The sequence below is a fragment of the Urocitellus parryii genome, chromosome 3 (genome assembly GCF_045843805.1).
Source record: "Urocitellus parryii isolate mUroPar1 chromosome 3, mUroPar1.hap1, whole genome shotgun sequence".
Taxonomy (NCBI): domain Eukaryota; kingdom Metazoa; phylum Chordata; class Mammalia; order Rodentia; family Sciuridae; genus Urocitellus; species Urocitellus parryii.
Window position 1 is genome coordinate 203,723,034 of NC_135533.1, and position 21,768 is coordinate 203,744,801.

Here is a 21,768-nt window from a genome sequence, read left to right on the forward strand (position 1 = left end):
TAGAGGCCCGGGTCCGCCCCCAGGACCCTCCACACCACACTTCCCGGGACCTTGGCCCCATCCAGCTCCGCCCCTCCAGGGCCCAGGACTCTCGCGGCCACCAGTCCCGGGACCCCCGCCCCGCCCCCTCAGATCCCGCCTTAGGGATCTGTCCCAAGTGGACACGCCCCCAGGACCTGGGTCCCTCAAGGCACTCCAGCCCCGCCTCCAGACCATAGGTCCAGGGATACGGCGGACCCTGCCACTCTGGTCATCGCCTGGGAACAAAATGCAGCCACCACGCCGCCGTTTCGGCCACCACCATCTCCTCCTCCTGGTTCTGCTGCTGCCCTCTCCGCCCCTAACCCGCGCCCCAGCGCCCCCGGGCCCTGCTGCCGCCCTACTCCAGGCTCTTGGGCTGCGCGATGGACCCAGGGGAGCCCCCACGCTCCGGCCGGTTCCTCCGGTCATGTGGCGCCTGTTCCGCCACCGCGACCCCCAGGAGACCAGGGCGGGCTGGCGACGGACGCCCTCGGGGGCTGCCCTGCGACCGTGCCACGTGGAGGAGCTGGGGGTCGCTGGAAACATCGTGCGCCACATCCCGGATCGTGGTGAGTGGGGCCTGCGTGGGAAGCATGGGTCCGGGAGGCGGAGACTTCCTCGAGCGAGCCTTGAGCGCGGCAGAGCGAAACCAGAGTGACCACGAGGGCCCCCACGCACCCAGTCCAGCCCACTACAGCCTGGGTCTCCGCACCCCATCCCTCCTAGTCCTCTGCGCGCCTGAGACACCCGCTCTGGCTTCGAGAGGGAGGGCCCCCTTGCCTCGGGCAGCCCCTGGCTTGCAGCCTAAGCCCTGCCCCCACTCCACGCCGCTTCACACGTTTGATGCCTTTTTGCAGGTGTCCCCCGCCATGTCCCAGCATCCCTTCCCCAGGGGCCTCCGGCGCTTGCTCATCTCTCTTTGCCTGTGTCCCCAAGTGTAGGGCAGCCTGCCTGCACCCTGCAGGGCCTCTTCCTTGTAACTAGTGCCCTGCCCCCACTCTGTCACTCCCACCCCTCCGCGTCACACCTTGTGAAGCCTTCCAACAGATGGTGCGCCCCCAGCCCCAAGCTCTCACCTTCCCTGTCCCCAACTGAGATCCTTTGTGGGGCAGGCCGGGCACCAGGCGGGGACGCTGCCTAAGCCAAGCTCTCTCATCTCTCCAGGTGCACCCACCCGGATCCCAGAGCCGGTCTCGGCCTTAGGGCTGTGCCCTGAGTGGACCGTCGTCTTCGACCTGTCGGCAGTGGAACCCGCCGAGCGCCCAACGCTCGCCCGCCTGGAGTTGCGCTTCACGGAGGTGGGGACAGAGGCGGCAGCCCCCTCGGGCCGCTGGGAGCTGAGCGTGGCGCTGGCGGGCGAGGAGGCTGGCGCGGGCCCCGGGCCGGTCCTGCTCCACCAGGAGGTGCCCGCCCTAGAGCTGCCAGTGCGCGCCGAGCTGCTGGGCATCGCCTGGGCTCCCAACGCCTCGGCGCCGCGCAGCCTCCGCCTGGCGCTGGCGCTGCGCCCCCCGGCGCCAGCCACTTGCGCGCGCCTGGCAGAGGCCTCCCTGCTGCTGGTGACTCTTGACCCGCGCCTGTGCCACCCTCTGGCCCGGCCGCGGCGCGAGGCCGAACCCACGTCGGGCGATGGCCTGGGGGGCGTGTGCCGCGCACGGCGGCTCTACGTCAGCTTCCGAGAGGTGGGCTGGCACCGCTGGGTCATCGCGCCGCGTGGCTTCCTGGCCAACTACTGTCAGGGCCAGTGCACTCTACCCGCCGCACTGCCGGGACCCGGCGGGCCACCCGCGTTGAACCATGCGGTGCTGCGCGCGCTCATGCACGCAGCCGCCCCGGGCGCCGCTGGCCTGCCCTGCTGCGTGCCTGCACGCCTGTCGCCCATCTCTGTGCTCTTCTTTGACAACAGTGACAACGTGGTTCTACGGCACTATGAAGACATGGTGGTGGACGAGTGTGGATGTCGCTGACCAGGGGCGGGCAGGGAAGTTGTGGCATGGACCCAACAATAAAAACCTGGTGGTCTGCTCTGCTGGTCCTTGTCACCTTAGTGGGGAGGAATGGGCCTTTGCTATCTACACGCACAGGGTCACTGTGTGGCGCCACCATCCCAGTCCTCTCTACTGCCCCCAATCTCCAGGGGGCCCACAGGCCCAGATGCTGTGCCAGAGAGGCAAGGGCAGTGGTCTCCCGGAGAACCCTCTGCAGACAGCTGAGCCCTCTTTAAACCCCTCCCAACCAGCCAGGTCCCCAGTCCAACCAGTGCCCTCCCAACACACCCCTGCAGTTCAACTGGCCCCATGTGAAAGCAAAAACTATTTATTAATATTTTATTGGTGACAAAAGAGCTTAAAACAAATTGACCAAAAATCAAGTTACATCGCCTTGGTACAGATGCTCTTCAGTTTGTAAAACTCAAATGCTGCTAGGAAGGTGGAGGACAAAGCAAAGGGCACACAGCAGAGGCAAAGCATTCTAGCCAGAGGCAGGCGGGTCGCAGCTGCCCAGGGCAGCGCAGGGTCATGGAGGGAACCTACCCGAATCTATGCCTCTATGCAGCCTACCAAAAGAAGGGGGACCAAAAGCCCTACAGCAATGGGAATAAATAAGTCCTTGCCAGAAGGAAGGTGGCCTGTGCACTCCTGCCGGTCCCACATCAGCCAGAATCTGGATGCTTTGGGATAAGGGCCTTGGACACCTTGTGGGGAGGGGAAGGCTGGATGGGGTCACCAGGGCCTGGGCAGGCAGGACATGGTCTTTAGCGAAGTGGTCACCAGGCAGATAGCCACCCCAACCCACGTGGGCAAGGAGCTGGGTGGGGGCAGTTTTCCCAACAACTTCTGGCATTGTAAAACCTGAACCCAGACAGATGCCCCTCCACCAACTGAGGTGACGTGCTCCTCCAAGCCCCTTCAGCACACAGCCAGCTTACTTCTCAGAAACTTCATTCTTCCGCAAAAGCAGAAACGGCCCCACGTCAGTGAGCTGTGCCAGCAGGTAGAGGGGCTCCAAATCAGGGTGGGTACTCGGCATGTTTACCAGCACGGGGACTGTGTGTGCCTCCCCAGTGACAGGGACAGACCTGCTTGGCTGTTGCCTTCCACTGCATCCTTGGGAAGGACCCTGGGGAAGCAGCCGCTGGACCGGAAACAGCCACCCTTCTGGCACCTGGCCTTATGGCCAGTCCTGGCTGAGGTCCCCTGGTGGGGCCACGAGCACCTTCCTCACGGAGCAGCTAAAGCCCTGCGCCAAGTCCGCCGCGCAGGGAGCAGCTGTGCTTCTCAGAGTCCAGTGGAGCAGGCGGGGCCTCCAGGCCAGGTGAGGCCACTGCTGCACCAACCTGCCACCTGCAGCAAGAAGCCTCTGGAAGCTAAAACTTAAAAACAAAAATCCTCCTCGAAACCATGGCACAGGTGTTGATCCCAGTCTCCAGTTGCGCTGGCTTGTATAAACTTCGTTTCTGGAAGCTTCTTGCATCTCCCAGGTCCACCACTAAGATCTTAGAGACAAACTTAGGACAGTGTATTTTTCAGTTCTCCTTTGAAAGAATCTTTAAAAAAACAAACAGAAAAACCCAAAACCATATTTTCTTTAAATGAAACCCCTCTTAAAACACAGGCCGCGTGACCTGGGCGGTCTGGGAGCCGATGTGGGCAGAACCCACACTCCTCGGGCCCTGCGTGGCCGGCAGCCACCCACAAGGAGCCTGCTCAGGCACAGAAACGCCAAGTTTTTTCCTGCTAAAACGTAGTCCCCTTTCAATAAAAGAAAAAAGAAAGAAAAAAGAACAGAGGAAAGGGCTACTCTGAGATGAGGGTCTTCCTCCCTCCGCCCTGGTCGCAGACCCAGGTGTGGACGCAGCGAGCTGGGCCTCCTCGGCAGCGGGGCTGGACAGGGACTGGCCAGGCGGCTCCTGCGCGGCCGGCCCACCTCCCGCTCTCCCTTCTCCTTCTCCTCGCCGCCGCCGCGTGCCAGCAGGGGGCGCTCGCTCTGTCTCGGTTCCTCTCTCCCTCGGTTGCTCCTCTCCCTCTCCTGTTGCTCACACAGTGGTGCTTCAGTTTTAGCAGTGGAAAACAGGTATCCATTTATTTTTATTTTTTATTACCCAGAATAAGATGCTGATGGACTAAGCCACGTAGCTTAGCTCTTCCGCCGCCACCTGTGGGAGAAGGACAGGGCGAGAGACCCTTAGGGACAGCATGAGAAGCCAGGATCCTGAGCTGCTGCCCAGATACTAAGGCACCTGGGTGATACATGGGTGCCCAAGGACAGGGACTTACAAGGAGTGAGCAAAGTCGAGCGCTACGGCCAGCAAACCCCGAGCTTTGGCAGCACCCCACTTGCCCAGCACAGACAAGCTGGGGCAAGGGGACCCAGAGCCCACACTCAACCCACTCTGGTCCTATGTTATAGATGAGGAAACTAAAGCCCAGGTGTAGGGATGCTCAGCAGAGCCTGGCAGGCGCTCAGAAGGCCCTCTTCAGGCAGCAAGCTGCCGTCAGGGTCAGGGCCCACTGTCTTCCCGGCCCAGGCAACTGTGGGCCCCATATCCCTTTCCCTCAGGGGTTCTAGAATTAATTCTCAATGGGGGGACACACGTGGTGCCACTCTGACCCACAGTGGCAGTCACAGAACAAATTGGTCCCTTGGGGGCCAGCATGCATTTCCAGAATTTCCTCGAGTCCAGAGCCCCAGTGAAGACCCAGGTACTGGCTCCAGACCCTTTTTCAGGGGAAGGGGCAGGGCTAAGGTCTGCTCAGGGTGACTTGCCTTCTAGTACTGGGACAGCCCCGTCACCCCGCCATGCTGGTACGCCCGTTCTCCCTGGTATGTGGAGTCTTGAGATAGCGCCACATCAATCTGTGATTTAAACTCATCACCAAGGTAACTGTCCTGAAAGACAAGGTCAGGGAATCAGGGAAGTGAGCAAGGTTGGGGGAAGCCAAAGGGCATTCACATTTCTGTCCTCAAGGCCAAGTGGCAGGATGACCCACCCAATTATTGCAGCACAGCAACAGGTAACCCAGATGGGGACTGCCAGGCCTGTTGCTTGGGACTCTTCAGGAGAACAGTGTCTGAATGAAATGTTCTAGACTTATGGCCTCATGCTAAGTGCCTCATGTCATGAAGGCGCCATCATTGTTCTTAGAAGGTGCTCAGTCCTAGGGACAGGCATCACAAACTCACCTGGGACAGCTCGGGCTGGGAGAGACCGGGTTGGCTCATTTGGGAGGGCTGGCTCATGGAGATGTAGCCCTGCGTCAGGGCTCCCTGGGAGAAAGGCTGCGAGGCCACATCCTGGCTGGCCTGGCTGTTGGGGAGGTTGGTCTGGCTGGGTCCAGGAAGCCCGAAGCGATTCTTCTGGCGCCCCCCACGACCAGTCTTGCTTTTGGGGGCACCCCGGCCTGAAAGACAAAGTTCAGGTGACCTGAAGGAGGATTAAGCCTCAGAGACAAGCATAACTCAGCAAAGGCCAGCCTGAGGTTTGGCACTGCTCAATCCTGATGCCAACGTGCTCTCCCCAGCACACGGCTGCCAGGTGCTCACCTGCCGCTGGCCCATTAGCTTGTCCAAAGTAGCCTGGCGGCGGCATGGGTGGCATAACCAGGTTGAAGGGAATAGGAATGTTCATGGCAGCCACGTGGCTGGGGCCAGCGCTGATCATGCCGATCTGGTCGTGGGTCTGAAAGTACATGTTTGAGGGCCGACCTGCAATACAAAGCGGACAGCACATGTCACTCCCAAGTCAATGTCCCCAACAGGCTAGTCTGCCCCACAGAGAGTGAGAACCTTTGTCCTGTGGTTTCCTTGCTTGCCCTGGCCTTGCAAGGGTGAGAAATGCAGCCCTCTACCCCCAATTGTGCCTGCCCCCCTGGGGGATCCTGGGAAGTCACCTAGTGAGACTCTAAAAATGGCTGGGCTCAGAGGAAGAGTGCTTGCCCAGCATGTGCAAGGCCCCAGGTTCCATCTCAGAGTCAGAAAAAATAATCCTTTTAATAGCAAATTTCACATTCCCACCCATGTTAAAAGCAAGAAAACATCTTCGTGGGGGGAAACTCTTGAGTCCTGCTTGCTCTGGCTAAAGGCAAATAAAAGCCCTGGTGCACCTCAGGGGCTGGGGAGGCCACAGGGAGGAGGTCTTGCCCTCCAGAGGAAGGGATACAAGTGCACGGGGCTGACTCTAAGGCTCAGCACTAATTCAGAGTGAAAACTTTTGAACTCTGACACCTGGACATCCTCAGCTATTCAATGACTTTCCCAGTAAGGGCAATATGGTTTTTTGTCTTTGTTTATTTTGTGGTGCTGGGGATTAAACCCAAGGCCTTGTGCATGTGAGGCAAGCACTCTACCAACTGAGCTATATCCCCAGCCCCAGTAAAATGGTTTGTGTTGTTAAAGAACACAATGCATAGTTTGAGCCTTATGGCTAAGAGAATATCAGGCAAGGGAAGGGGCTGGCCACTTTCAAGGACATCTGAAGTTGGTGAGTAGTCACCTCAGGGCCCATCTCTGCAATATAGATGAGGGCAAAACCAGATGTCTGAAGGCCCCAGCCTCAATTTATAGTGCAAATTAGCACAGGGGAGGAGCCGAAGGAGGCAGTGACTGGGGCAGTTAGGACTATTCTCAAGCAGCAGGGGCAGGCCTGACCTTATTATACGCAGAGATTCTGCTTAGGAAGCAAGGACACCAAAGAGGCCAGCCAGCTTCCCCCAAAACAGAGCACAGATGTCTCAGGAAGGCAGCAGACCTCAACTAACTGCAGGCCATCAAAGGGAGCTGTGGTTACGACCTGCTGGTGGAGGGTAAGCAAAGGGCAGGAGGCAAAGGCCAGAGCTGGCCGAGGGTCAGCAGGGCGGAAACCTAAGGAAGCAAAGTTGAGGGCAGAGCTGCCATGTCTGAAGAAACATCTTGCTTTTAGAAGCCAACAAGGAACAACTATTCAATTTCCGACCAGGGACACTGAAAAATGCCCCTTGTGAAGACCACCCAAGGAGCAAGGGTCAAAGCTGAGACTTGGGAATGTCAACATCCTGGCATGGGGACATGGGCTGGATTGGTCCCTGTAGGAGACTCACCCTGGCTGCTCCGGTCGTAGACTGATCCTGGGATGATGGCCTCACGGGCATCGTACATGGCTGTTGTCATGAAGCGGGCCCCCTGCAAAGTGGTAGACAGATGAGGAATTTGTCATGTCAACAGAATGCAGAATTCTCCACAGATCTGGTGGCTTGGAAGTGGCAGGTGCTTGAGCTCTTGAGGTTTGCTGACTTTGGTGCCCCAGCTCAGTTTCCTAACTGTAGTGCTCAATGTCCTTGCCTGCTGCAGGCCAAATGTGACTCCCAGAGACCACCCAGGACTTAGCTGTCCATGAATCCCAGAGCCAAGCATGCCCCAGAGGGCTCGGGAGACTCCATGTGGGAGCTCAAGCTGGTGCTCCACCTCTCCCCCAGGAGGCCCTCTGGGCGACACACACTGCTCACTGACCTGAGGAACAGCCTCAGCTTGCACCTGCCACCATTCACAGCTACCTTCCCAGGACAGAAGCCTAGGAGAAGGAACCCCCAGACCAGTATCTGCCCTCACCCTGCCCTGAGACCCTCTATGCCTGGTGATATGGTCCAGAGAGCTGGGCTCACATGCCCAGAAGAGGTGAGGCCAGGGGTCCCTAACTCCCAACTAGTGGGTTTTGTGTCCTTTGTTCCTCTACAGAGTTCTGGTGCCACTAAAACAAGAGATGGGCCAAGTAGACATGTGAACATGGTAAGAAGCTGGCCCTTCTCCCCAGCCTGCTCTGCCTCTGGATGCTTACCGGGTTGATGGTATTGACAAGCTTCCGGGGCTTGCTAAACTGCATGAGGCTTTCCCGGAGGTTGTTCAGCGGCCCCTCCACCAGCACCTTCTGCTCCTTGTAGTAGTTGAGCAAGTGGTTCCACAGTGGCTGCTTTGACAGGGCCTTTGGGTTGCCGACGATGATGACGCCGTACCTGCAACAAGAATGTGGTGCTGAGGACCTGAGTGGCAGGGAGCTGGTGCTCATCTGCAAAACAGGCCAAGGGAAACCAAACACACTCAAAAGTCCAGATCCAGAGGGACAGAGAGCAGCTCCCTCCTGCACCTGTATGCATCAGGCAGGAGCCCAGGCAGGCCCCAAAGCTGCTGACCCTGCCTACAAGTTATGTTGTGGCAGACTCCAAACAGCCTGATGTTAAAACACCTGCCAAGAAGGTCTATCTGCAGTCAAAAGTCAGATTCCCAGGACTAGGGCATGAGCCACTGAGGGGTACCTTACATGGCCAGCTCCTTTAGCTCACCCTAATGCAGCTGTGTGTCAGAAATCCACCTAATACTGGCCACCAAACAAGGCAGCACCCTAAAAAGTGAAGTGACAAATAAAAAACCAACTAAGTAGGGAACCAACGTGTAAATGTGAACCAGGAGGTGTGAGCCATCGGCTCCTGTTATTTGGCAAGCCATATGCTAGATTCTTGGACTTGTGGTTGATGAGTGGGCAATTGTTGCTTGGGATTCTGTGGGGACAGATACACTGGCCACCTTGGTCTCAGGGTCCTTTTTATTATTCACTCAGAAGAATTATATTCCAGAACCTCAAAAGGTAGACAGGACTAAAGGGCACAACAAGGACACCCACAAACAAGCCCGAGCTGCTGGGTTTGAACCTCAGCCTTGAAGCCCGGATATATAATTCTGGCTGGACTGAGAAACATGGGCCCCAGACAACCACTAGGACACAGAAACAAAGAAAACTCTTGGTGAGACATGGAGCCCTCTGACCTCTAGGACTAGCCAAGCCCTGTCAGGCAACCAAAGCTGGGCCTGTGCTGCAAGGGTGAGCATACCTTGCTCTGGTCAGGGCCACATTAAGACGTCTGGGGTCGTTTAAAAACCCAATTCCTTGGTGCTCATTTGCCCGCACGCAGGAGAGGATGATGAAGTCCTTCTCACGTCCCTGGAAGGCATCCACGCTAGCGATCTCCACCTCCTGAAAGGGGCAGCATTGTCCCATTAGTCAGCAGGCTGCCCCCAGGGACCCCCAAAACCACATGGAACATGTCAAGTACACCATCAAATGCCACTGGTAAGCTAAGGACCAGGCACTGCTCACTGTGCCCCTCCCACATCACTCTCTTGACTTTTTTTTTTTCGGGGGTGGGCAGGGTTTTTTGGAACTGAACCCAGGGGTGCTGAGCAACATCCCCCCCCCCTTTTTTAAGACAAGAGACAAGGTCTAAATCGCCAAAGCCAGCCTCAAACTTCAGGATCCGTGTGCCTCAGCCTCCCAAGTCCCTAGGATTATAGGCATGCACTACCACACCCAGCTCTCCTGGCCTTTCCTACTTTTTATTTTCTTTCTTTTTTTGTGTGTGGTGCTGGGGACTGAACTCAGAGCAGTGCACATGCCAGGTAAGCCCTCCACTGCTAAACTACACCCTCGACCTTTTTATTTTGTTCCCCAATAATAAAAGCACTTGTGTGCTCCTGGAAAATCCAAGGAACAGAACAGAAACCACTCGCAATGTCATCCCCCAGATTTTGCATTTGGGATTACTTCCACATGGAGTTCTACCTGGATGTTAATAAAGGAACAAATTCTGTGTCCACTACAAAGTGGCACCCATTGTTCCCCACTGTTCCCATCTTGGAGTAGTTTCTCAGTTTACTCCGAAAAATGCCCCAAGAAATACACTTTCATGCACACATTGTTCTGACCTTTGGAACATACTCCTCACGGCCTAGTGCCTGACCATACAGAACTCCGGCAAGAACACTGGAAATGTTCTATCGGGTGCCCTTCCTGAGAGGCTGGACTGACTCGTGTTTCTGGGCATGTTCTGAACTCTGCTTGTGACAGGTGCCCCTCATGTGGGCAACCTTTAAGGTCAAAAGTCAACATTTACTGTGTGACCCAGAAGGTCAGGCCTGAAACAAACCTCCACTGAGTGTGTGGCCCGTGGCAGAGCATCCTTCAGTGTGACGTACCTGATAGAGCTTCGTGTGCAGGGAGCCACTGAACTGCATGTACTGCACCAGGTAGGAGCGCTGGCCCTCGTAGGGTGTGATAATGCCGATCTGGTCAGGCTTGGCTCCTGCCTTCAGCAGCTTTGTGGTAATTTTCTCTACGTTGGCAGCTTCCGTCCTGCAAAAATCAGGCTTTCAGTGACAGAGCTCTCCTGCGAGAGCCCCAATCCCAGGTGGAGGCTGTGAGGAGAGGATGCAGCTACACCTCCAGTGTAACGTGAACCTATAGCAACCCAGGGGGGCAATGGGTACCACTCTGACAGCTAAGAGTGTGACACTGAAGGCCCAGCTGGCATCACCTGCACCAAACCCTGCATGACCTTAGCTGAGCTCCCTCATCTTTAGTAAGAAGTCAGGAGAAGTGGAAAAGACTCACACTGCAGGCTTAGAACATGCCCAATAAAATACAAATATAGCCGTGAACACTGGTGCATGGCTGTAACCCAGTAATTTAGGAGGCTTAAGCAGGAAGATGCTAAGTTCAAGGCCAGCCTGGGCAACTTAGTGATATCCTTGTATCAGGAAGTAAAAAGGTAGGGCTGGGGTTGTGGCTCAGTGGGAGTGTTCGCCTGGCAGGTGTGAGGCACTGGGCTTGATCCACCACATAAAAATAAATAAAATAAAGGTACTGTGTCCATCTATAACTAAAAAAAAAAAAAAAAAAAAAAAAAGAGTACAAAAGGTTGGGGACAGAGCTCAATGCTCAGTGGTGAGAGCACCCATGGGGGTTCCATCCCCAGCACGGCAACAAACAAACAAGCAAATACATGGAAAGAAGATGGAAATAAATCTATTGGTAGAGTTTACACAGATGGGGGAAAGGAGAAAACGTATCAATATCACTCCACAGGTGGCTTCAAAGCCTGTGGATGCAGGTATGTCATGCTTACCTGTTCAGGTAGGATGTGCCTGAGCTGGCGATCTCCTCCTGGCCCTGAGTCACGTAGAAGAACATGGGCTTGTCAGGCTGGGGCCACTGAAAGTCAAACCCCTTTTTCACACGGTCCGCTGACATAAAAAGGAAAGAAAAAAGACATGTCATGTCAGAGAAGAAAAGTCACAGCTGTCTCAAATAAGCCCAGAGAGCAATGGGGACACTGCTCCAGGGCAAAGAACCCAAGTGTGGGGTGCCCTAGCCAGGGTATTTGAGCCAGTCTCCTGGCCTATGATACCCAGGACTGAGCAAGGCCATTGGGCAGAGCTGACTAGCTGAGCATGTCCTCATTGTTGGTGCTTTTTTGAAGTCTACTCAAGACATGCACCTACACCAGGATATCACAGATGTCTGTTTCCTTCCAGAGGTTTTGCTGTCATCTCAAAAGACCCATAAATCCATGATTGACTTCTATGTGACTGTTGAGCTTCACTGTCACTGATCTGGGCCTCTGGACAGGCACCTCTGTCTCTGGACCCCTTCCTGAGTCTGATATTGCCCTGGTGCCTACAGTGGCAGTACTCCAATACCTCACAGTGGGCACTCTCACTGTCCTTGAGTTCTTCAAGATGGCATGACTGTCCCTGGCCCTGTGCATTTCCTTATACTTTTAAGGTCAGCCAGTCAACATGCATGTTCCAACTCCCTGGAACCATCATCAGTGTGAGAAAAGCAGTGTTGCTACACAGCTAGACTAACAGTGACCGAGGCAGATGGCCACTGAGGACATACTGTATAAGACCTTTTATGTCAAGGTGAAAATAAAGTACACTCCTTCCATCAAGTCAAAATGAGGAGAGGGGCCAGCTGGGTGAACTTGGGGGCCCAGGAGCCCAGGGACTAGTGGCAAATGCTTAGCCGAACACACCCACAGCCGGGAGCTTGCACATGTAATCACAGCCCTCAGCAGCTGGTGTGGACTGGCTCCAGTCCTGCCTTGGATAGTGGCCACTCTCAGGGATGAAGGCAGCTTCTGGGAACTGGTGAGGTTCTGTCTCAGGGTTTGGCTACTGGTTATGCAGGTGTGTTCACTTAATGAACCTCATTGAGCTGGGCACTCATGAGATAGGCACAATAAGTTTACTAATAAGTTCAATAAGTTTAATAAAAGTAACTCACTGGGTACAAACTAAGTAGGGAGGAAGCAACAAATAGTGTCCTCCCAAGTTGCTAATGTCCTGGGGATAGCCAAGGAGGCCAGAGTGGGGCTGGCAAGGGTCTAGGCTAGCACAGAGGCACTGAACTCAGACACCTCAGAGGGCCACAGGAGAGATCTTCATGGCCTCATGTTTGCTAGCCTGGCCATGTGATGGCACAGCACCATTCCAAGAGTCATGGTGACAGTGACAACAATTGCCAGGACCTATACCATCCATTTGGGAGCAGTGTAGCGTAAACTCTGAGCTTGTGTCCTCATGTCTAAGTGGAGCTAAACACAGACATGGCAGGTTGTGAGGCTCTCAAATGCTGGTTTTAATAGGACCCTTTAGAGTTCTTAAAAAGTCGAGAGGCTTTTGTTTATGTGGGTCACTATATTTTAAAACTCACAAACTTAAAACATGTATTAATCCCTTTTAAAAGAAACTGCAAAAAAAAAAAATTTATGAAAATATACATTTCAAAATGAGATGAGTGAGAATGGTCTTGTTTTCCAATTTGTAAGTCACTGTACTGTGGCTTAATGGAAGACAGCTGGGCCCCAGACCTGCTTTTGTGCCAGACTCTTGTGATATGCTCAAGAATGCAAGGAAAGCCAGGCTTAGAGTCACATGAGTTAAAAGCAAGGAAAGATTTTATGATCATTCTGGATAACCATGGCTCTCCATCCCTGATACCACATCAAAGCTGGAAGAGCCAATTCCCCTGCAAGCCAGTTATGCCCATCCCTGGCTATCCTCACACTATGGGGTCTTTGGCCTCCGCATGACCTTTTGGTTATTTGGGAAATATGTCCTCAGTCCATGCTGGTTATTTGGGAAATAACTACTCCCTGAGTCATGAAGAGTTCCAAAATACACATATTTCATGGAAAAGATAAGGGCATTCCATTTGTCACCACCACAGATCTCATCAGAAAAGTTGTACACTAGGCACTGGCACAACCCCAAGCCCAATGACAAATTTTCCAAAATTCCACTTTCACTTGAATCCTCAGATTTTATCACCGGTGACAAATACTGCCAGTTGTTTTCCTTGAAACCATAACAAGTTTGCTTGGATCATCTTCAGGAAAATATCTGTCCAGTGCCCCAGTGTGAACAATCGGCATGTATCTACAAGTGCCTCCCTGTCAGTACCTCCCACACCTACCAGGTCTCACAAGCACTTCCATTCTGTCACACTGAAGATATAAGGCAGCACACTCATTCAAGGCATTCTTTATTGACACTGTGTGGCAGTGACACCGAGGGTCTGGCATAATTGGGCAGTCACATCCCAGTCAATCACCATGAGTGTGAGTGTTGGGACAGTGGAAAGGGCAGATGTTGTCTCTGCTAATATCAGAGTAATTGTGACTTCAGGAAGCCTGCAGGTCTCTGGACTCCACAGCCTGGGGGCTGTTTTGGGGTTCTGGGCTTTGAGAACCATGCACTCTGGCTCTGATAATTTTCATAAAGCACTTAACATGCCTCCCAGCATAAAGCAAGGTTAGCACCCAAATTCTTGTCCCTGCTGCCGAATATGAAGCTGTATAAGCCCTGGTCTGAATTCCCAAGCCCACACCCTGGGGAGCCCCACACTCCAGAGCAGTTGTTCAGTCCCTCTGACCACCACACTGCCCACATGAGGAGCCCTGCCAAGACCTCACACAAAGTACCCCGTTGACAGAGGTGGCTATGCAAAGCCCCGTAGGGAGAAACTGACAGGCAGGTTCCCTCTCCTCAAGCCACCACATTCCCTTGTATCCACTTATCTCCCAAAGCCCCTGCCCCAGGCAGAGCCTACTACCTGCAGTGACGCCGTTTTGGAGAGAGCCCTCGTAAAAGATGTTGGATGGGAAGGCACTAAGCGCGGGGTGCATCCGGTATTGGACTTGCAGGCGGATGGGACGGATTCCCAGCACCACCAGGCGCTCAAAGAGTGACTGTGACAGCCCGGCTTTGGCTGCTTTCTTGCACATCACCACTGGGCCCAGCTGGCAGTGGTCACCCACAAGGATCAGCTGTAGTGAGAGAGGCCACACAAATTGAAATCTCAACCATGAAATGGTTTAAACGCCACTAGCAGAGGTCTAAGGGGCTCCAGGTCCATGTACCATCACCCAGCCTTTCAAATTCAAAAGGAAAAACATTGGGTAGGAAAACTGCTCAGCACACAAGGTCCTGGTACACAGGGCCTCTGAGCATGGTGGGCACAGGCAATAGCCCCATGGGTCCACACCTTAAACACTCTCAAAGGGGCCTCTATGTATTTATTTCCTCTTCAGTGCTCTACCAGGGTATCACCCAGCATCATGTTTTTAGAAAACAAACCTTGGGTCTTAGAAATCACATCTCTGGGTTTCAAATAAGACTGCAGTGGAGGCAAGGTATCGCACCTGCTTGGCTCCAAGGACCACGGGCACCATGCACTCTGGCTCGGTGGCTTGGGTGCTCTCGTCGATTAAGATGGAGCGGAACTGCATCTTCGCAAGCCTCGGGTCACCAGCACCCACACAGGTGCAGCAGATGACATCCGCATTCTGAGAAAGGGGTACAGGGGCAACAGGAAACCTACACGGTCAATACTACAGCTCTGGGAAAGAAGGCAAGCAGGATGGGTACAAAATATGTTCTGTTCCAAGCCCTCTCTGACAATTGCTTAAATAAACTGCCCCTCCTTCCCACATTATCTCCTATCCAGGTTTCCATGACTAGCAACTTAATGATCAAAACAGTTGTACTCTGTTGGCAGAGACCTTTCCAAGTAGACACAGCTCCATGTCTCATGACAGCCTCTAAGGGGCAGTGCGGAGCTGGTAAAACCCCAGACTAGGGCTGACATTACTTTTGGTAGGTTCATTTGTTGTAAGAATATATTCCAGGGGCTGGGGTTGTGGCTCAGCGGTACAGCACTTGCCTTGCACATTCAGGGCCCTGGGTTCACTCCTCGGTACCACATAAAAATAAATAAAATAACCACCCCACAGGTGCCATCATAGGCTTCACAGATTGGTCTTTTGGCCCAAAAGAACAAAATAGAAGCCCACTTTCACAGACTGTTCCCAGTCAGCAGCACCCGGCCAGGAGCTCACCATGAGAAGCTCTCTCTCAGCCGTGCGCTTCAGGGCCCGGTACCGCTTCTCATCCGCAGAAGAGAGTTCCCCCGTCTCATCCTTCAGCTGCTGTAGCTTCTGCAGCTCTGGCATGCTGCAATCATACACCAGGTCAGCGGGCACGCAGGAGATCTGTATGTGCCAGCAGTATGTGCGAGGGCCCAGTGAGGGGCCCACAGAGCTAGCCTGACACCCACCTGTCCATGTTCCTGATTTGGTTGTGCAGTGCCAAGAAGGACACCGGGGAGTCAATGGCCTCGCGACTCTTGGCACAGAGGCGCACAACTTTCAGCCCTGTCTGGTGGATCTTCTCCGTCAGTTGATCCACAGCTATGTTACTCGGAGCACAGACAAGTACAGGCCTGGAACAAGATGTGAACATCTCAGTTTTTGCCCAGAGGAAATTCAGTGAATGTTAATGAGCCAAGACCATTGCTTTTAACAGGCAGTGCAGCCAGCTCTGGATCTATGGCTCCAAGCTGGAACGACACATACGGAAGGAGCTACAACCCCAGCAGTGAGAGCTACTTGCTTCCCACCCAGCTTTCAGAGTTCTAACTCATGAGAAGTAACACTCGTGACTAAATTCTGCATCCTCATCCTCCTGTCAGTATATATTCTCTGGAACCTTCAGAGTTCTCAGAAGCACAAAGGCACAACAAAGCCCATGACACACTGACCAACACTGTGTTTACGATGGCAGCGGGCCTGGTTATTCAAAAATAATTGTACAGGTCAGATCGAGTACAACTCATAGCAAGTACAGAATGCCAAGCTGCATAGGGTCACTGCTTGCTGTGTGCTCGCCTCATAATCTGGGCCTGAGGACACAACTGCATCCAAAGTTCTCAGCAGACAAAACTCCCCATTCCTACCACCCAAACCCTCCATGTCTCACCCACAGGCTGTGCAGAGAGCCTACCCATTGCCTTGCCGAGCCAGGTGGTAAACAATAGTGGCTGATGTTACCGTCTTCCCCGTGCCTGGAGGGCCCTGGATCAGACTCAGCGGTCTCTGCAATACAGTCTTCACGGCATAAACCTTCAAGTACAGGCACCAGCAGTTAGGAGCAGCAGTCACCCAGCAGCCCTCCCAATAGGCCATGCAGGGTGGCCCTGCGTGTCCCCATGGACCTGCAAGAACCTGAGAGTGGTTGAGGTCAGGGAGCCCTTGTGCTGTGAAGCGCTTCGGCAGCTGGCACTTGATGATCACATCCTCCACTTCATGGCCGAGCAACTTGTGGTAGATGTAGCCCGACACGGAGGTCTCATCCACAGCAAATGTTTTTAGCGCACTCTGCATCCTGTAGGGAAAGCACAGGTCAACCAAATGCAGCTGTGTACCACGTCCCTGGCCATGGTGACAAGACAATTTACAGAGATACTGGAGGTGGCAGGTGGGTGTTTGCAAATCAGACAGGAGGGTGGACGTACCTATCAAATGAGGTTGACTTCCACACAAAATCCACCTGGAAATTATGAGTCACCTCCACGGGTGCCCCCACACTGCTACGGAGTTCAATGGCGATCTCATCGCCATAATCTGGGTGCTGAGTTAAGTTTGCTTTCTTGTCCAAAGTCTAGTTTCCCCTTCCTAGGAGACCTCAGCTGTTGGTCTTTTTTTTTTTTTTTTAATATTAATTTTTTTTAGTTGTAGTTGGACACAATACCTTTATTCCATTCATTTATTTTTATGTGGTGCTGAGGACTGAACCCAGGGCCCTGGGTATGCTAGGTGAGTGCTCTACCGCTGAGCCACAATCCCAGCCCAGCTGTTGGTCTTTAAATACTACTTACTTGGTTACTTAGGAGAGCCCTCCTCTGCACCAATGCTGAAAACATGCAGAACCAACACACAATCAGAGAGATCAGAGTTCTCATTCACAGCCTTTGCCTTTGAGAGCCCATGTTCACTTGCTGGCGCAGGCTGTGCACACACCATGTGTTTTCTCTCTCTCTCTCTCTCTCTCTCACACACACACACACACACACACACACACACACACACGAACAGGTGGGGAGGGGCCAGCTTCTGGCCAAGGCATAGGTGCCACAACTGTGGATGCCTATTTGAGTGGAGGGGAAATAACCATCCACCTTACCCAGCCAAGGTTAAGAGACTATGGTTTTCCTAAGGGCAACAAAGAGTTATACCAACCAGCACCTACCACTCTGCACAGCTGTGCCCATCAAACCCATGACCCCACAACCATCTTTTCCCAGCCTGGTTGGCCCAGCTCCCAGTATATAAAGGATACTATCAGGGACCTTGATGACGTGGCCGATCCCTTTCCAAAGGGGTGCAAGGTCCCCTTTGTACCGCAGACATATCTCATCCCCCTGCATGAGTCTCATGTCTTGTGGTGAAAGAGACAGCAAGAGAGTTAATGTTTTTAACATATGTCGTGACTTCCACCATGAAGAGTTCAAATCAAGGGACACTTTACAAGGGTGAAACTAGGAATTTTATGCTACTTATGGTCACAAATATTTTAAAACTTAAAATCACCTCTTAACCAAATTATGACTAAATCCTCATTACCAGAGTCAGTCTTGGGCAAAGTGAAGTAGGCGATTCTCTTCTTGTTAAGGCCCAGGTCCCACCTGACCGTGATGTTATCTTGAGTCTGAACACATGGAAAATAAAAGCCCGGTTAGCCTGCACACAGACATGGGCCTGGACACCACGTGTCTGGCTTGCCCTGAGGCTCTAAACCTCCAGAAAGGCCATGCCAGTGGCTGCACACTGTGACTCCTGGGTGCAGAATGACACCCACAGGCCTGAAACTCCATCAAGGGCACATCTGGGAGAGAAGCAATCAGGAACCCCCAGAACCCACAGAAGGTGACCCGTCAGCAGACTCTGCAGCAAACAACAGGAGGGCCCAACACAATGTTCACTCCAGAGGAGGCTTCTTCCTGGCCATGGGCTGTGAGAACTGGCTACAGGAGGGAGAGAAGAGAGGCCGACTGCCATGCAGGATGGTTCCCGTTTCGTGGGCACGTTCTTTGTAGTGACCTGGCACAAGGTCTAACTCTCGTCGCTGTAAGCAAAGCTGTAAACCAGACTGCAAGGTATTTTGTGGGTTTTAAAACAAAACACTCAGGCTGGTGTTTACTCCGATGACTGGGCACTGGCTCCTTATCACTCGAATATGGCCTCGGATCTGCATTTCTGTCCAGCTCTGCAGCCTAGAGAGGAAAGCACCCTCCCCACCTTAGGAGAGATGCTTTGTTAAAGAAGAACCAGAGCACCGCGAGCCCTGCACACACCACATCACCTGCGACTCTTTCAGTTTCTTATCATAGTCAGCCTCCAGCTTGACCAGGGGGCCAAAGATGTTCTGGTACTGGTAGGCATCTTCGTACCGCAGGAGGACATGCTGCGGCTCCTCATCCACTCCCGGCTTCTCCAGGTCCTCCAAGGTGGCTGAAGGGTTTTCCTACAAGATGAGAAAAGCAAGTGCTCGCCCCATTTCCACCCACAAGCAAATAAGCATGAGTTCTTGTCCAAGAATGCCCAGCGGCAAAGAACAGTAAGGCCTCTTTCTGTCTGTGTGAAGCTCATTGGCTTCGGTCTGTGGTCCACAGCAGAAGAGGCCCATCTCATATGTCCTGCTACCTCTGAGCTGAACCAATGTGGTTCTGCAGCTCTTCCCCTGGTGTTCTTAGGGAGCTCTGCACTGATAGACAGAATGGTACCTGGGAACAGTGAAGGACTTTGACAATCTGAAAACTGAAACCGAAAGGTGCTAAGCTAGACAATGCCTGAAAAAACAGGATCCTACTGCTGGGCAACTAGGGAAGCCAAGGCATAAGAATGGCCAGCTTAAGGCCAATCTTGATAATTCAGCACGACCTCTCCAAAACCAAAAAGGGCCGGGGATATAGCTTGGAGGTAAAGCACTTGCCTAGCCTGTGCGAGGCCCTGGGTACCTCAATAAAAAGATCCTATTTAAGATTTCTGGTTGAATGGGTGCTGAATTAAAATTTCTAACTCAGTTACAACTAACTTTATCACAAAGTCCTAAACAGCCAGAGCAAGAGAAGGGTTTCCTTGGAGAAATAGGTGGGTATAGGGGGTGTTTTACCATGAGTCTGCAGTCAGAGCAAGAACCCCATTTTCTGGCTTCTCCCCTTCACATCTACCTGTACTGACCTTCTTATAGGACAGACAGCTGCTCCCCTGGTTTTAAATGGCACCCACAGTCTTCCCTATTGCTCAGTCTTGGCCCTCCAAGTAAGTATGCCAAGGCTAGTCCCCAAACTTTTCCCTCCTATCCCCAAGCAAAATCTTGCCTAAATGGTGGCCTGTGCTGCACTCTGTTTCACATCAAGCCAGCCAAGGGACTCACTGGCCTCAACCACACCCAGCAAGAATACAGTTTCCAGCCAGGAGTGGTGGCGCATGCCTATAATCCCAGCAGCTTGGGAGGCTGACGCAGGAGGATCACGAGTTCAAAGCCAGCCTCGGCAGAGGTTAGGTGCTAAGCAACTCAATGAGACCCTGTCTCTAAATTAAATACAAAATATGGCTGGGGATGTGGTTCAGTGGTTGAGTGTCCCTGAGTTCAATCCCTGGTACTCCCCCACCACCAAAAAAAAAAAAAAAAAAAAAAAAAACAAAAACAGATTTCAACAGTCAGAACTTCCCTTCCCAGAGCTAAGTCTCCTGGGTCAGGCAAGTCAGGGAAAGCTGCTGATGATAGATGGCCCTGAACATCGTGAGTTGCCCACCAGGAACGTACAGGTGCTATAGGAACCCCTCTGGCTTGCAGGTGCCCCCACGCCACTGTAGATCATGCTTCCATTCCTTCCAGAATCTCAGGTGGTCTCATTTGGTCAGCTGTTTCTGAAGACACTCCATCTACCCCTGTGCAGCCCGAAGCTGGCACTACAGGTCAGAGGGTTAGCTTTACATTGAGACACTCACCTTCCAGAGCTCCTCTAGCTTGTTGATCTGCTGGGCCGTGATCTGCCGGGCCCGAAGCTGTTCCTGCTCAGAGGGGATCTTGACCAGCCAGGAAAGGAAGCATCGGTCCTGGATCAGGGGCTGCCACTGCGAGCTGTCCCAGTTGATATCCTTGAGGCTGCTCTGGCTTGCACACGGTTGCCTGCAAAATCCGGAGGGGGGGTGTGTGTGTAGAAGAGCCCACCTTTAGGACCAACCCCACCCACCCCAGGATGACCCGACACTCAAAAAGGGATTTCCCTGCTGTTTACTATGTGATCACATTACCTTTAAGTTGTTAGTAATAAATTGCATCTCCCTGCACACTTGAGCTCTGAACTCTTAAAACTCAGAACAGACTTTGTTTTCACAGAATTGTTTTTATGATTTAACCAGAACACACCCCAAAAGAGTTACTCAACATTCCCAATTCTCTAACCAGCCCCAGCCCCCCAAAGTTCTCATACCCTGCCAGTCAGCAAAAAACATTTTTAAAGCACAGTACCATTGGGTCAGAGCCCTGGCTATGGCAGAGGGCCAACCACAGTGGCCCCTCACCTGCACAGCAGCACGACAACTGAGTCGGCCTTGGCGGGAATGAAGCCGAGAAGGAAGACATTGCGACAGCCACAGTTGTAACACTCCAGGACCGTCTCCCCCAGGGGCCCGTCCTTGTGCAGAGTCACCTCTTTGCATTTTGCCCTCACGAGGTGATTTACAATGTGGCTGAAACCAGGAAATGATAAATAGTTAACACCCAAACTTTAGCTTTTCACCACTTCCAATTTTCAGGCCCCTGTTAAAAGTTCCGGTACCGTTCATGGTCCATTAGCAGAGGCGGTCACACCTCATCCATCTGGTGTCCCCTGGGAGCAGCCCTCCCCTGATCTGGCTCCCACTGAGCACAAAAATCATCCCCAACTTCAACCACTTTTAAAGAAAATTTCCTTAACACATTTCACGTAGTTCCTGCATTTTTTCCTCCCCAATTCCTGCTTTCTTAAACCCAACGCATCAGCATCAGGCCTACCACTGGGGCAGAAGCTACTGTTAGGACAGTGGATGGGCCTCTAGGAGACCCCACTGCTCTAGCCTCACTTCTGTTTTCTATTGAAAGTCACTTCTCAGAGCCCCTATTCCTACTTCCTGGAGCAATGGCCCCTAAATTTGTTGCAGATCAGGAAATATGATAACTGAACATATTAGAAACCAGATAGTTTAAACAAAACAAAAAAACACTAAAAACCCCCCAAACCTGAGTGGGGCTCAGGATAGCCCTCCTAGCTCACCTAAACAGTGGCCTGCACTTCACTCGGCCCCTGCTAAGTCACCACATACACACACACAATGGCCTCATCTAGTTGCAGGAGGCCCCCCTGTGCGCTTGTACACTGTTCTGCTTCAGGTTCTCCCAGCATTTCCACTGCTCTGAGCCTCCCTCCTGACTGCTGCAGGCAGGTCATAAGGGCTGAGCACGCCAGCCAGCCTCCAGGTCTTCCTTGCTATGTTTCCTCTCTCCAGAACGCTTCCCTACTTTCTCCATTCCACCATAAGCTTTAACTCAAATGCTAAC

The 21,768-nt window shown here is 53.0% G+C and overlaps 2 protein-coding genes across 3 annotated transcripts in view; one reads left to right on the forward strand and one right to left on the reverse strand.

Moving 5' to 3' along the window:
• Positions 1 to 255: 255 nt before the first annotated feature.
• On the forward strand, positions 256 to 2,043 carry Gdf1 (growth differentiation factor 1). Its single transcript, XM_026390014.2, has 2 exons — positions 256 to 590; positions 1,186 to 2,043. The coding sequence occupies exons 1-2, from the start codon at positions 269 to 271 to the stop codon at positions 1,983 to 1,985; spliced, it is 1,122 nt and encodes a 373-aa protein (XP_026245799.2). The 5' UTR covers positions 256 to 268; the 3' UTR covers positions 1,986 to 2,043.
• A 311-nt stretch (positions 2,044 to 2,354) lies between these two features.
• Upf1 (UPF1 RNA helicase and ATPase) overlaps positions 2,355 to 21,768 on the reverse strand; it is a 36,006-nt gene continuing 16,592 nt past the window's right edge. The window contains exons 4-24 of one of the 2 annotated variants that reach the window (XM_026389823.2): positions 20,754 to 20,921; positions 20,178 to 20,358; positions 18,526 to 18,687; positions 17,787 to 17,871; positions 17,503 to 17,601; positions 16,679 to 16,787; positions 16,389 to 16,548; positions 16,168 to 16,286; positions 15,443 to 15,607; positions 15,225 to 15,339; positions 14,529 to 14,672; positions 13,940 to 14,153; positions 10,947 to 11,064; positions 10,018 to 10,174; positions 8,877 to 9,019; positions 7,829 to 8,003; positions 7,095 to 7,176; positions 5,563 to 5,724; positions 5,203 to 5,420; positions 4,786 to 4,908; positions 2,355 to 4,174 (exon numbers count right to left, since the gene is read on the reverse strand). In XM_026389823.2, the coding sequence (XP_026245608.1) occupies positions 4,789 to 4,908; positions 5,203 to 5,420; positions 5,563 to 5,724; positions 7,095 to 7,176; positions 7,829 to 8,003; positions 8,877 to 9,019; positions 10,018 to 10,174; positions 10,947 to 11,064; positions 13,940 to 14,153; positions 14,529 to 14,672; positions 15,225 to 15,339; positions 15,443 to 15,607; positions 16,168 to 16,286; positions 16,389 to 16,548; positions 16,679 to 16,787; positions 17,503 to 17,601; positions 17,787 to 17,871; positions 18,526 to 18,687; positions 20,178 to 20,358; positions 20,754 to 20,921 (2,896 nt within the window). In that variant the 3' untranslated portion in view covers positions 2,355 to 4,174; positions 4,786 to 4,788. Of the gene's footprint in view, positions 4,175 to 4,785; positions 4,909 to 5,202; positions 5,421 to 5,562; positions 5,725 to 7,094; positions 7,177 to 7,828; positions 8,004 to 8,876; positions 9,020 to 10,017; positions 10,175 to 10,946; positions 11,065 to 13,939; positions 14,154 to 14,528; positions 14,673 to 15,224; positions 15,340 to 15,442; positions 15,608 to 16,167; positions 16,287 to 16,388; positions 16,549 to 16,678; positions 16,788 to 17,502; positions 17,602 to 17,753; positions 17,872 to 18,525; positions 18,688 to 20,177; positions 20,359 to 20,753; positions 20,922 to 21,768 lie in introns of both variants that reach the window. The other variant, XM_026389822.2, reaches the window with a different exon arrangement.

Bases quoted from the DNA above. Each gene is read 5' to 3' on its own strand.
- Gdf1 (XM_026390014.2), top strand. From the start codon at position 269: ATGCAGCCACCACGCCGCCGTTTCGGCCACCACCATCTCCTCCTCCTG. The intron at 591-1,185 runs GTGAGTGGGGCC...TCATCTCTCCAG, and splicing joins GCGCCACATCCCGGATCGTG to GTGCACCCACCCGGATCCCA.